This window comes from Setaria italica, chromosome III (genome assembly GCF_000263155.2).
Source record: "Setaria italica strain Yugu1 chromosome III, Setaria_italica_v2.0, whole genome shotgun sequence".
NCBI lineage: Eukaryota > Viridiplantae > Streptophyta > Magnoliopsida > Poales > Poaceae > Setaria > Setaria italica.
Genome location: NC_028452.1, coordinates 2,384,655 through 2,399,125, shown reverse-complemented (window position 1 = coordinate 2,399,125; position 14,471 = coordinate 2,384,655). Strand labels below are relative to the sequence as shown.

The following is a 14,471-nucleotide window of genomic DNA, read 5'->3' as shown; positions in this document are numbered from 1 at the left end:
AGGGCCTGTTTGGCAGAGCTCCACGCAGCTCCAGATTCAAAAAAACAACAGCTCCACCACAGAGCAGCTCCAGCGTGGATCTATACTCTCACCGTGGAGCTGAGCAAAAGTGTTTGGCTGAGGCAACAACTCCAAATCCAGAAACAGAGTTTTTGGTTGGATTGTCCACTAATGTCCTTGGTGTTTTCCTTTTTTCTTCTCATTTTTTCTGCTTATAAGAAATAAATGTAAATGTGAGAAAACTGTTATGCGCCAATTTTAGAGCACTAGAATTTCTGTAAAGGATCATGCAGCATGCAGACTAGTCCAGGCATGTTTGCAACAAGAGTACTTTTCATATTTTTAGGGAAAAAATAAAACTGTTTCTTCTGTAATTCTTGTGAAATTATTGCATTTCTAAAATGGCCTTGTCCTTTTGAAATTACTAGCACTATGTGCTGCTGTGCATTGTGGAGTGATGGAGAAGCCTGCTCTCCTACCTAGGCCTAGGGGACCTATGAGAAACAGATCAAAAGCGAAAAGTGGAAGCCTCCAGTACTGACAAGCGTGCCTGAGCTTGGCAATGCCGGCGGCGGCGGCAGCAGCGGCCGCGACCTTGCCGCAGCCGGAGCCGGAGGTGAAGCCGAGTGACACGGACGCGCTCACCATCTTCCGCAACGGCGCCGACGCGCACGGCATCCTGGCCGCCAACTGGAGCAGCGGCGACGCCTGCGCCGGCCGTTGGACGGGCGTCGGCTGCTCCGCTGACGGCCGCCGCGTCACCTCGCTCGCGCTGCCGTCGCTGGACCTACGAGGCCCGCTCGACCCGCTCTCCCACCTCGCCGAGCTCCGCGCGCTCGACCTCCGCGGGAACCGCCTCAACGGCACGCTCGACGCGCTCCTCCGCGGCGTCCCCAACCTCGTGCTGCTCTCTCTCTCCCACAACGACATCTCCGGCGCCGTCCCGGACTCCATCGCGCGGCTCCCCCGCCTCGCCCGCGTCGACCTCGCCGACAACAGCCTGAGCGGGCCCATCCCGGAGGCGGCGCTCGGCAAGCTCACCGGCCTCCTCACGCTCAAGCTCCAGGACAACCTCCTCACCGGCCTCCTCCCCGACGTCACCGCCGCGCTGCCCCACCTCGCGGAGTTCAACGCCTCCAACAACCAGTTCTCCGGGCGGGTCCCCGACGCCATGCGCGCCAGGTTTGGTCTCGCATCTTTCGCCGGCAATGCCGGCCTCTGCGGGCCCGAGCCGCCGCTACCGCCTTGTTCCTTCCTGCCGTGCGAGCCCGCCCCGACGTCGCCTTCGTCCGTGCCTTCCTCCATGGTGCCGTCGAACCCGGCGGCGTCCTCTTCCGTTGCTTCGTCCTCGCCGGCACTGGCCACACCGGAGTCGCTCGGCGGGGCTGGCAAGGGGAGGCAGCGGCATGTGCTGGAAGAAGAAGGAGAAAAGAAAACGTCGGATGAAAAAAAGAGGGGCGGCGCGGAGAAAAGAACAGACGCGAACCGGTACGAGATGTGTGTAATCGATGGCATTGGTGGGTAATTTCCACCAACTCCATGAGGAGTTACAAAACCAGCGTTTTGAGAGCACCCCCTTGGGTGCTCCGTGGAATTGGTGGATCTGGGAGCTGGATCCAATTTTTTTGCGGATCTGGAGTTCACGGAGCTGCACCGTTTGGCTGGAAAAAATAGGAGCGGAGCTGTTTTTAAGGATCTGGAGCTGCGTGGAGCTCTGCCAAACAGGCCCTGAGTTGGCCAATTTGGGAGGTGCCAAATTACTGTTACAGCACTGTAGCACACTGTAGCGTTTCGTTTGTATTTGTGAATTATTGTCCAAATATTGACTAATTAGGCTCAAAAGATTCATCTCGCAAAGTACAACAAAACTGTGCAATTACTTTTTAATTTCATCTACATTTAGTACTCCATGCATGTACCGCAAGTTTGATGTGATGGGGAATCTTCTTTTTGCATAGTGTCAAAGTTGGAAGTTGGGAGTAACTAAACATGGCCTTGGCTAGCTAGACCCGCTGCAAGCCTGCAAGCTGCAATGCATCCGCCACGGTGAGCAACAGAACAGCGCCGCTTCATATTGTCCGGCAAGTCGATCTCCACTGGCACCTTCTGAAGTTTCTTCGGGGGTGCTCTTGTCAGAGTAACTGCAGCTCCGCTGGCTGAAGAATGAAATGAGTCTGATCGACTGATCCTGAACGTTGTGCAGGCTGGACTAGCAGGGAGCAGGGGTTGCAGCACAAGAACAGGAGCGTCATATCATATGCCTTCCTCGACACTCCGCAGTCACCTGCACCATCAGTGGAGGTCCTAACTAAACAACCATCCACGCAAAGAAAAAGAACTTGAACTCTGAAGACGCAGATCATTTCTGAAGAAGACGTTTTCTCATTCTAAAGGCGTGTTTCACTATTTCTAATATCCGAACCAGAAGAACAGATTATAGATGCCTTCCATTCGCCATCTAGCAGCTATTATTTGATTTTACCATTGAGTAACAGTTAAACACGAACTCATTCGCTTGCTCCATGAACCTCTTTATGGATGAAGAGATTTACCAACTACTTTCCTCTTCGGTGTTCTTTTACTTAAGTTTTAAGTGCTACTTCCTCCGTCCCAAATTACTATTCGTTTCGATTTCACGAACAATAATTTGGAACGGGAGTAGCTTAGAGGATGTTTGATTTCAGGGATTAAAGTTTAGTCCCAGTCATATTGAATGTTTAGATACTAATTAGAAATATTAAATATAGATTAATTACAAAACTAATTGCATAAATGAAGGCTAATTTGCGAGATGAATCTATTAAACCTAATCAGTCCATAATTTGACAATATGATGCTACAGTAAATATGTGCTAATTATGGATTAATTAAGCTTAATAGATTCGTTTCGTAATTAACCTTCGTTTATACAATTAGTCTTATAATTAATTTATATTTAATACTTTTCTAATTATGTAAATATTGGATGCGACCCTCTGCTCGGCGCAGTTTTGTTTCGAAGCCAACGTACTGGACCGAAGAGCACGCGCGCCGCACGTGAGGTTCCCTCCCCAACTGAAAAGGAGTAGAGAGGATAAGGAGCTCGGCGCTCACTTCCGAGGGGAGGGAAACGCCCGAATCAAACCCCGCGCGTCCGCGTCGCAGAGCAGCAGCAATGGCGTGCGTCGCCGCGCTCGTCGCCTCCCCGGCGCTCCTCGCCTTCCCCTCCACCGCCTCGTACTGCTCGTGCCGCCTCCGCCTCCGCCCCGCCGTCGTCGCCCGCGCGCCGCGCCAGCAGCAGCCACGAGGCCGGCGCGCGCTCCGGCGCTTCGACGAGGTGCGTTGCGTACTTGCGTGTCGGTGCCAGTTTCTCTAGCCCGCCGCGTGCGAGCACGGGGTGGGCTTCTGTGGAAGGTGCGGCGCTGACTGACATTCGGCTGTTGTCGGGGTGGGGTGCCCCGTGCTCGCAGGTGGAGGGGGTGTCGAAGAAGCGGCGCGGCATCGGAGGAGGAGCCGGCGGCGCTGTGGGGTCGCAGGCGTCGTCTCCGCGAAGGGATAGGGGGCTCGCCGTCGACTTCAAGGAGTCGCAGGTCCGAGGCGCATCGAATTGCTTTATTTTGTTTTTTACAGGTTGCACAGTGCGTGCTGGAGTATTGAGTGCAGTGGTAGATCGAAATAGAATGAGGTGCCAATTAGCTTTTCTATACAATGGAATAAAATTTATCCCAACCTCTAAATCTGGAGATGCACGCAGCGGTGGGTGCCAATTAGCAAAATGGATGCATATTTATTTGATGTTGGGTTCAGCTCCACTTAGTTACTGCTTCAATATCGATTGACATGCTTACTGGTGTTTTGGCTGGGTGCTTTGGTTACCATTTGGTATGTTACACCGTCTTCTACATAGGTTGTATGCTGGGGGCTTGGGTCCGAGTCTGTTCAAACTATTAATTTGAATTTCTCCATTCTAGATTTGAGTCAATCTGTACCTCAGCTCTTAATTCAGTCTGAATCACCCATGGTGGTGTTCATATCTATTTCTTGTGTGTGTGTGTGACTTGTGATCACTAATCAGCACACTTCCTAGTTCCTACCCATGTAGATTTCTTTTCTTTTTCTTCTTTTGAGGAATGACTGTATTCCACATCTATAGCTGTTTCGGTGTTGCCACCAAATCCTAGAAATCCTCTCTTGTGCTAACTGTTCTATTATACTAGGTTGCTGAGTTTGATGATCTTGAAGAAGACAAATTCCTTAATGCTGTTGTCAAGGTAAGCTTCAAGAGCATGTACCTAATCGTTGGTGATGCTTCTTTTGCTTGCTTTTCCATATTATAGTTAAGCTATATTTATCAAGATAAATTTATGTGTGTGCTAACTACTGCTTGTCAGTCGTATTACGACTGGCTTTTCAGTATATTATGTCACGCCACGCATGGTGCTCTATATGCTCAAAGATCTTGTTCTGTTGAGTAAGAATTTGCTTTGTTTGGTCATGTCCTTTTCGTCTAAACTATATTCTCTTATGTTAGGTCTATTGCACTCATATCGCACCCGATTATGGTCTGCCTTGGCAGAAGCAAAGGCAACATTCAAGCAGTGGGAGGTAAGTATTGATCTAATATGTGTGTATCACGTTGAATTGTTGCTTGTACTTCTTCTAGGTAAAATTTTAATCTATCTGTGCGTTTCTTGGCTGGTGGGGAATGTATGCAGGCGTGGGATACAAACTATCATGCTGCAATTAGTGATTTCATGATTTTGTAGAGATTAAGTTGCAATGTCTCCTTTCTTGTACTGATTAGACTGCTTGTAAACTATATATGCATAAGTAATGGTGTATGATTATCTTGACGTATATCCGTACCTAAATGTTTTGAACTTTATGAATCACATGTCTTGAACTTTGTTTTACAGTGCTTTTATGATTGGTGATGGCAAACTCTTGACGAATGCACATTGCGTTGAGCATGACACCCAGGTGATTATTTAGCTAGACAGTTCTATCTCTTCACATTTTTGTTTTACATTGGTTTCTCACTATTTTTTTTTCTGCTGAACATTTTTGGCTTAGAGTTTTGAATTAGTAGGAGTTACAGATGAATTAATTGAAATTTCTGCTGATATTGATGTACCATTAGTTTTTATCTACATATAAGAGTTTATGTATGTCAGTCATATTGTTATGTAAGGCTGTTTCTCAACACAGGTCAAAGTAAAGAGAAGAGGAGATGACAAAAAGTATATTGCCAAGGTAAAACACATGTAGCAATGCTGCTTTCATGATATTTTGTCAAAATGTTTGTATAATTGTGAGATCATGTATCATTCACCCCCAGCCCCCCCCCCTTCTGATAGCTAGATTAGAGAGCTTCGATCCTACAACAATGAATATTGTCACTCTCCTTGAAGTATGATTGATAATTATTGGTTTGTTCTGACATATCTGAATAAAGATTCATTCTTATAAGTTCTACCCTCCTTGATCCTTGAATGAACCTTCTGTTCATTTTCTTACAACTAATATCCATCGCAAGCCAACTTAGCTTTTCAATTTCTCCCTGTCGACTCCATTCCACTGTACCAGTGCAATTGGGCTGCTGGAGGCTCCAACTTTGGGACTTGGGAATTCTTATAAGATCATAATTATGATTGTTTTTCTAAATTTCAACATCACTCTTTTGGAATCAACAATAAAAAGTATGTAAAATCTCCCCCAAATGTAACGGTTGCACACTTGCAGAACTTCTGAAAGAGAAAACTCATTATAACCATATTGTAGATACCACGTATGCTTAATAATCTTTTGAGCAAGGTATTTTCAATTTGAAATAAGACCGGTTATTGGTAATGTGTTCTTTACTACTTAATTTTATAAACTTGATTTGGTAAGATGTCAGCTGATAAAGTGATTTGCAGGTTTTAGCTAGGGGCATCGAATGCGACCTTGCATTGCTGTCTGTGGAGAACGAGGAGTTCTGGAGAGGAACAGAGGCACTTTCTTTTGGGCGTTTACCATGCCTTCAGGTAACTAAATTATATTCATGACGTGTTACTGGATCTTTTATCCTCATTCTAATATGGGTATGGGATTTTCTCATTTTCTTGCCACTTCCAATTGTAATAATGGCTCATGTAACATGTACTGCTTCTTAAGATCACATCAATACCATATAAAAATTTCTGTCAGAGATGAAGTCATTTTCACTCCTGCAAACAAGATAGAAATTTATCATACTGTTTCTTGTTATATATGAAAAAGTCCTGACACTTGATGCTGTATGACATTGTTCTTATGGTTCAAACTTAACACAGGATTCGGTAACTGTTGTTGGATATCCTCTTGGTGGAGACACAATATCTGTAACAAAAGGCGTTGTATCACGCATTGAGGTGCTATATCTTGGATCCTTCATTTCTCCTGTATCTGGTTTTTTAAATGAATTCTTTCCAACTCCTTCCCACCAAACAAGGAGAAAGGCAATGATATTTCATGCATGCAATAACTGTCCCAATTTTCAAAAAGTTATAAACCCTCAGAAGGCTCTATGTTGCTGTCACCTGATCCCGACTTCTCTTTAGTTGCCTACCGCTTGTTGGTAGGATTAGGAACAAATTAGGCTATGCTTGCTTCCTGTCATCCGTTCTGTGATCATTTGTTTGGAATACTGGTCCATACCTTTTCATTCTCCAGTCATAAACTGCCATCGTCTTCTAATGCTGGCTAGGTTCAGCCGTAGTCATTTTGGTCTTCAGTACTCAAATAAAAGGTCTAGGTAGATTGTTACTAGTTTGTTGAATAAAATAAAATAAAAAAGTGACTAGTTCTCAAATAACTTCATTTTTCCAGCATTAAGCTTGTATGCAGAAACATAACCAAATAGAGCATTGCTCTACAAACATTCAGTCACTGAAGCATGGTTTGAAAATGTTTTCTCATAATTTTATTTGATGCGTATTCAATTGAATGGATATACTTACACTATATCCTTTCGAATAGCCCAGGTCACTCCATATGCACATGGGACATCAGATCTTCTTGGCATTCAAATTGACGCAGCCATAAATCCTGGTTTGTCTTTTATATCTGGTTTTGACAAAAATAAAATTTCCCCTACTATTCTGTTATTTGCTATATGATGAATTCAGAGCATTGACCTAGCTTTCTTGAGACCTTATGAGTATTCCTGGAAATGATGAGCTGATTTTGTTTTCCTAATCTTTTGTTCAGGAAACAGTGGTGGACCAGCCTTTAATGAACAAGGGGAGTGTATTGGTGTGGCATTTCAGGTACTTTTACTCGGTCACATTACTGATACGTAGGCAGGTGATGCATGGATATAATTGATGTATAACCTAGTGCACCAAAACAGACTGAAAACTGATCTAGGTAGATTTTAGTTTTAAATCAAATCGCTATTCACCTTTCTGAAACTGGCTTAGTTTTGGATTCTGCTGTGCTCAGGTAATGATCACTCTAGTCTGAATGAACTTGGACTTGTTTTTACCTTGCTTATGGATCAGAATCACATGCATTCATTTTCCATTGTCTTCACTGAGGTTGCTCTTACAGTCGTACACTTTACATCAGCACTGGCAAAAATATTGCTTCTACCAATAGCAAATAGTTGCCACTTTGATCACTTTATTTGTTCACGAATGCTTTATACTCCATGTCGTAGCAAATTTCTTATTTTGCCCTTTGCAAATATCTCTTAAGTCCTCACCCCCACTCCAGCATCAATGGGTGAGTGCATGATAAAAAAACTATTATTAAAGTTTGCCTATATGCTTAGATTATGAAAGGCACTTTGATCTTGTTGGATAAAAATAACGATTGCCATGGTCACCATGTTTGATCAAAGGTTCAAAGATGTCAAGTATTTGTGAACAAAGGTAGAATTAAGCATGATAATGCACAATTTTTGGGAACAACAAATAGGTAGAGTTAGTGAAAGAGGATGCAAGTGATTTTTTTTCTTTCTATTCACTTTCTCATTATGTGTTTTGTTTAGGTGTACAGGTCAGATGAAGCTGAAAATATTGGATATGTTATTCCAACTACAGTTGTATCCCATTTCTTAAATGATTTTCAGAAAAATGGAAAGTACACAGGTAAAGTATCTTTTTTTAAAGCAAGCTAAAACAATATCTGCTGTACCAAATTAGTTGTAGCTTTTTACTTATTACAATGTATTCATATATTTGCTTGCATAAGTTTGCTTGTACATTCAACAAAACATTTAAAATAGATGCTATCTTTGCACTAGTTATTAAGTGTGCAAATATTGAGGATGCGTTACTTAGTAAATTTTTGTAGCACTATGTTTTTGTGAGGCGTGTAACTGCAGTCTGTTGAAGCTGTGCTCAATGTTTTCTAACAATATGTAGGATTTCCTTGCTTGGGTGTCTTACTTCAAAAATTGGAAAATCCGGCGTTGCGTGAAAGCTTAAAAGTACCTTCAAGTGAGGTATGCTATCAGTATCTGATGAACTTCACCTTGTAAATATTGAAGTATCAATTTTCACTCTGATGCACAAATGATTCAACCGGTCTTTCCTTGATGATATCTATATAATTTGTGGTTGCACTGAGCATCTTACATACTGCATAAATGCTCCTGTGCCTCCATGTTTGATTAGCAAGATTTTGTTGAGAATGGTTTCAGTTATCACACACCATGAGATATCTTGAATGGCAAAATAAAATTCAAAAGGAAAGCATGATAGAGAGATAAATTTTGCTTGAATTCTTTCATATTCAGGAATTTGACTGAACGAGTGTAGATAACTCCTTTTTGTTACTTGGACCTCAGTTGGCTTTAAATAACTCTAAGAATATTTAAGGAAGATTTCACTAAAAGATACATTTGAGGAAGATTTGCTACCAGCTTTTGAATCGTTTATCCCAGTGGCAGATCCCTTGATGGACTTAAGTGTTATTCATAACAAAAGTTGTTAGTTAAGGTTGTTTTAGAATTATTTGAAAAAAAAGTGTCTTCTGAATACCTCTATTTAGCCCTTAGCCTTGAGCACAGCTCTAAGCTTAACCCAGTGCTTTCCTAAGACATGGCATTTTGCTTTTCTCTTGAAGGGTGTTCTTGTTCGTCGGGTTGAGCCTACTGCTCCAGCAAGCAGTGTTTTGCGAAAGGTAACGTGCACTAACTAGATCCAGTTCACAGATTTGACCGCCTTTGGTTTTCCTTGTTTTCCTTTGAAATGACTCTTTCTAGAGTAACGATATCCAGGCTGTATATGGTATCACCTGTTTAAGCTGATCAGATTGTTGCGTATCCAGGGAGATGTAATAGTTAGCTTTGATGGTGTCGCAGTAGGATGTGAAGCAACAGTACCTTTTCGGTCCACGGAGCGGATTGCTTTCCGCTATCTCACAAGCCAAAAGTAAGTTCTGTCTTATTCCTGATAACTTTTATTCTTTTGCTAATATGTTTATGTTGTTTCTGCAAAAAAAAAACAATGTTTTTTGTGTGTTTCTTAAAAAAAATTGTAATGTGCCAGCCGAGCCTTCCAATAGTACCAATTTTTATGTTGTCCAAGATTGTTTATACTTTACTATGATCCATCTTTTATCGACAATAATGAAGGGATCTTATGTCCACATGTGAGTATACATTTTATGCATGACATGATTTGTGCTTTTAGTTTGGATGGGTAAAAGTTTTCAGTCAATCCCACTGGCACGGAGTGAAAGTTCCCCTGCCTAACCTCTGCAAGTGAGTTGGGTACTGCAGAATCACATAATTTGATAGAATTTGATTATCCATGTACCTGCCCTTGTGATCCCTTTTCTATACATTACAAGCCTCCTCTGGATATGACATATGAATACTAAGTTACAAACTTGACCAATCTAAGGCCATCCTCATTCTGTTTCCATTGCAACATGTATGTTCTATATATCTTATAAATTTGATATTTTGTTGCATCTTTATTTGAAATATATGGAACTAAATTTTTTTCTACACCAGAGCATGCATTGCAGTAAAATTTGATGTTCTCATTATTCAGGTATGCAGGTGATATTGCTCAGCTTGGAATAATTCGGGATGGAAATTCCATGAAAGTCCAAACTATTTTGCAGCCAAGAAAACATTTAGTATGATACTAAAAGCCCTTATCTTACCAAAAATTAGAAATGCAAATTTCACCAATGTGCATTGTTTACAAGAATCTTTTTGTTAAATAAGGTGCCGTTTCATGTCGAAGGGGGCCAACCTTCTTATCTGATAGTTGCCGGCCTTGTATTCACACCTTTAACAGAACCATTTATAGAGTAAGTAATCAGTGGACTTGCCCCTTTAAGCCCTGGTTGGTATCATAAACCTTGTAGTTACTAAATCATAAATTTCTATTCATGTGCAGGGAGGAGTGTGAAGATACACTTGGGGTAATTTCACCATTAGCATGATAATTTTGCTTGCAGCTTACTTTGTCCTAAATATTTTGTATTTCTTACTTTTATTATCATCTTTTCTTCATATACAGTTGAAATTGTTGGCAAAAGCACGTTACTCTCTAGCAACCTTTGAGGGGGAGCAAATTGTTATTGTATCACAGGTACGCTATTTCGTGGCTAGTTTAATTGACTAGTTCTTTCTGCTGGCTATGCTATTATGTCACTGAATCATTGATTCATCACTGCTGTCTAGGTTTTGGCACACGAGGTCAACATCGGTTATGAACATATGGGCAATCAACAAGTAAACCTCCTCAACTTTTAGCTATCTTTCTTATGCTTGTGAATTGCATCTTATGGGTTCACTAACCAATAACCAGCTCATAAAACTAAATGGAACTGCCGTAAAGAACATCCACCACCTTGCTCATCTTGTGGACAGTAAGTGCTGATCACCTCGTGTTGAGTGACCTCCCAACACCTTCAGATTCCTTCTCATCTTATCATGGTTCAATGCAAAATGTGCAGCTTGTAAAGACAAGTTCCTGACGTTCGAATTTGAGGATGACTTCCTCGTTGTTTTGAATCGGGAAGAAGCGACTGCTGCATCGTCAGACATTCTCAAGGAACATGCCATCCCCTCCGTACGGTCATCTGATCTATCTGAGCCATACGTAGAAACAAAGACTGAGGTCCAAAAAACAAGCGAAGATTTCGGTGAAAGTCCCGTCACAAACTTCGAAATGGGAATTGATTGCCTCTTGTGGGCTTGACCGTACCTTTTTAATGGAAGAACAACTGGGAACAAAGTTTTCCGTTGAAGCTGCGGTAAGGCCAGTGAAGTGCAAGCATCTGCCGGCAAACACCGGCTGCGGAAGCACTCCCCCATTGTGATTTGTGGGGGCATACGTGCCTCGTTGTGGCAAAGCCGAGTCATGTTGTATGTTAGCATAGACAGAATTCAGAGTTATGTTGTACACTAGGAGCCATAGAGTGATTTATTCATCTTCATTTTTTTAGGGGGTTTATAGGAACTGAGAAAGGGCTGTGCAATTTGGCCGTGAGCAATCATGTAAATCTTCGGACGTGTACAATACATCGTCCAGAAATTTTGTTGGTTTGCTCCTGTTTTTGTACTACCCGTCACTGATTGCAGAACAGACTGCAGGATAGCCAGGATGTTAAGTTTCCTTTTGTTTTTAATTGTTCTACTAGTAATTGGAGCATAACGTCGTTGATCCTGGCTTAAATTACAATTCCAACGATGCCGAACAGGCTCTCATGTTGCTGATATAAAAGAGAACAAACTTTTTCACCATTTACAATGTTCAGTTGTGAATTGCGATTGGCCATACTGGTAGCTAGGTACTCCCTTCGTCCCAAAATACTATTCGTTTTGACTTTTCTAGATACATAACTTTTGCTATGTATTTAGATATAATATATATCTAGGTGCATGTCAAAGGCTATGTATTTAGAAAATCTAAAATGGATAGTAATTTGGGATGGGGTGCATGTCAAAGATTATGTATCTAGAAAATCCAAAACGAATAGTAATTTAGGACGGAAGGAGCAGTATTGAATACTCGAGGACTTATGTGGGTTATGCAAGATGATAATTCGGGGAGCTATATGCTGCAGTTCTACAGCTTTCTGATTTTGATAATTTTACATGGAGCCTGTGCTTGCATTTTACATGAAAGCTAATGCAAATATGTTGCAAAGTTACTCTCTCATGGGCATGGGCTCGCCTCCATTCGCAAGATCACTTGATCATTTGCTATCCTTGCACGAGTGGCACACGATTATTTGCTGTGCTCGTGAAAACACGATGGCACATGAAGCAAATAGCGATCCCTGTCTGATAAGAGAGCACCAAATCTAGGCCGAAATGTTGCAGGTGTGCAGAAACGGGCCGCATGGCATGGATACGCTAAAGGAAACGAAGCAAAGGCCCGTGACGTAGCCCCCCATCGAGTCAGAGGGTTCCATCCACCCGACCGAGCAGCTACCCCGCCGCCGCTTCCGATCCTAACTCCGCTGATCGCCGGTGAAGATGAGGAAAACGAAGGAGGAGAAGAGGACGCTGGGCATCCTCGCAGGGTCCGGAGACGACTCCGATGGCCCCGACGAGGACCCTTCCAGCATCCAGATCAACGAGGACTACGCGCGTCGTGATGAGGCGCCGCAGCAGCGCCTCGAGAAGCGCAGGGAGGAGGGCCTGCAGCTCCCCGCCTCCGAGGAGTCGTCCGACGTGGAGGAGGAGGACGAGGAGTCGTCCGAAGAGGACGACGCCATCATCGCCTCGCGCCGCGTCGATCGCCGCATGTTCGAGGACACTCGTCGTCCTCGTCGGAAGACGAGGCCGAGGAAGAAGAGCTCAAGCAGGAGAAGAGAAAGGTCAACAAGGAGAAGCCTCTCTACCTCAAGGACGTGAACGCCCGCCACCTGCTCGACGAGGGCACCGAGGCCACGGCGCAGACCGGCCGGAGCAGCAAGTACGACAGGATCGCGTACCACGGGCAGCAGAAGAAGGGACTGGAGGCTTTCCTTCAGGCGCAGAAGGAGGTTCTTGGCGATGGCGATGACGATGATCTGTTCCAAGTGAAGCCCAAGGTCGGAGCTGGTGATGATGATCACCATGAGGAGGAGGAGGAGGATGAGAAGCATACCATGGAGCTAGCTGGTGAGGTTTTCGGCGATGACGAGGAGCTGGACGAGAACGAGAAGTTCTTGAAGGAATTCTTCCTCAAGAGGCCGTACCTTGAGTCGGGGAAGGAGGGCAAGTCCTATCTGAATGATATTCATGAGTTGTCGGAGGAAAAGGAGCTTGAGAAGCAGGAACAGTACGAACATGCTCATAATTACCGGCACGATGAGGCCGTGGCATCTGGGGCAGTGGTGGCAGACCGGGTGACAGGACATTCAAGGGTTGTTGAAGGATCGGCGAGGAAGAAGGAGAGCAGCAGGAAGCAGCAGCGGAAGAGCAAGGGGGAGCGGGCAGCTCAGGCTAAGCAGGAGCAAGTAGAGGAGCTGAAGCATCTCAAGAATTTGAAGAAGAAAGAGATCGCAGAGAAGCTTGAGAGGATCCGAATGATTGCCGGCCATGATGCTTGTCGTAAGCTTGGTGTTGATGACTTGGAGGAGGATTTTGATCCGGAGGATTATGCAGGAAAATGCAGGAGATGTTTGGTGACAGTTATTATGAGGCTGATGATGTTGATCCGGAGTTTGGAAGTGGCGAAGAGATGGATTTAGAGAAAGCTGATTCTGGCAAGGAAGATAATTTTCTTGAGCTTCCTAAGGGCTGGAGCTGGACTACTGGCCAATCTAAAGACGATCAGTCTACTGCCACTGATGGGGAAGCTACGAAAGGGAGGATTTCTCTCAAGGACAAGGTGGAGCTTGGGAAGGAGATGAAAGAGTACTACAAGTTAGACCATGAGGATACTATTGGAGATTTGAAGACTCGGTTCAAGTACAAGAAGGTTAATCCCAACAGTTTTGGCCTGAGTGCCTGCGAGATACTGGCATCAGATGACAAGGATTTGAACCAGTATGTTCCTATGAAGAAGCTGGCTCCTTACAGGGAGAGTGAATGAAAGGTGACGTGTCATAAAAAGTTGAGCAAGGATTTGATCCTTGGAGTTCAGAAACAAGAAGGGAAGGAGGACAAATCTAGCAAGAAACCTGGGTCTGTGGAAGGTCCCAGTTCTTCAGAACCAGACAATGATAAACCGATGGATGAACAAGAGGAAACAGATGCCAAGAGAAAGTCCACCAGGAGTGGACGAAGGAAGCGCCGGAATGGAGATCTAAAGATGTCAACTAAAAGAAAAAAAGGCGTACGGAATAATAAAAGCCGAAACGTCCCAAGAGCCATTGAGCTTTGCATTGAGAGCCTAGTTTATATCATCCAAGGAATCTTTGCTTCTTCTTTTATGCATCTTAGTTTAGGAGGGTTGAAGTCATGGTCGAGTCTTATTTCTTCTGGTTTGGGAACTGCAAGCTGGTGTCATCCAACTTTAAACATTTGTTTGTGAACCAATATAATTTCACCGTCTTGAAGTTCGCTG

General features: G+C 43.7%; 3 protein-coding genes across 3 annotated transcripts; all 3 read left to right on the top strand.

Moving 5' to 3' along the window:
- Window positions 1-562: 562 nt before the first annotated feature.
- On the top strand, window positions 563-1,525 carry LOC101764165 (leucine-rich repeat receptor-like protein kinase PXC1). The gene has a single exon (XM_012844429.1). The coding sequence runs from the start codon at window positions 563-565 to the stop codon at window positions 1,523-1,525; it is 963 nt and encodes a 320-aa protein (XP_012699883.1).
- Window positions 1,526-3,072: 1,547 nt separating this feature from the next.
- On the top strand, window positions 3,073-11,606 carry LOC101786147 (protease Do-like 2, chloroplastic). The gene is made up of 21 exons (XM_004960235.4): window positions 3,073-3,316; window positions 3,450-3,569; window positions 4,197-4,250; window positions 4,511-4,584; window positions 4,896-4,959; window positions 5,188-5,232; window positions 5,898-6,005; window positions 6,294-6,371; window positions 6,984-7,050; window positions 7,210-7,268; window positions 7,994-8,093; window positions 8,370-8,449; window positions 9,073-9,129; window positions 9,277-9,380; window positions 10,008-10,095; window positions 10,187-10,272; window positions 10,362-10,386; window positions 10,485-10,556; window positions 10,649-10,699; window positions 10,776-10,836; window positions 10,924-11,606. The coding sequence occupies exons 1-21, from the start codon at window positions 3,155-3,157 to the stop codon at window positions 11,166-11,168; spliced, it is 1,800 nt and encodes a 599-aa protein (XP_004960292.1). The 5' UTR covers window positions 3,073-3,154; the 3' UTR covers window positions 11,169-11,606.
- An 845-nt stretch (window positions 11,607-12,451) lies between these two features.
- On the top strand, window positions 12,452-14,427 carry LOC101763771 (protein KRI1 homolog). The gene is given in 3 exon segments (XM_022825006.1): window positions 12,452-12,728; window positions 12,731-13,561; window positions 13,564-14,427. Coding segments are annotated over 3 exon segments (1,542 nt in total). The 3' UTR covers window positions 13,998-14,427.
- The last annotated feature ends 44 nt before the right edge of the window (window positions 14,428-14,471 follow it).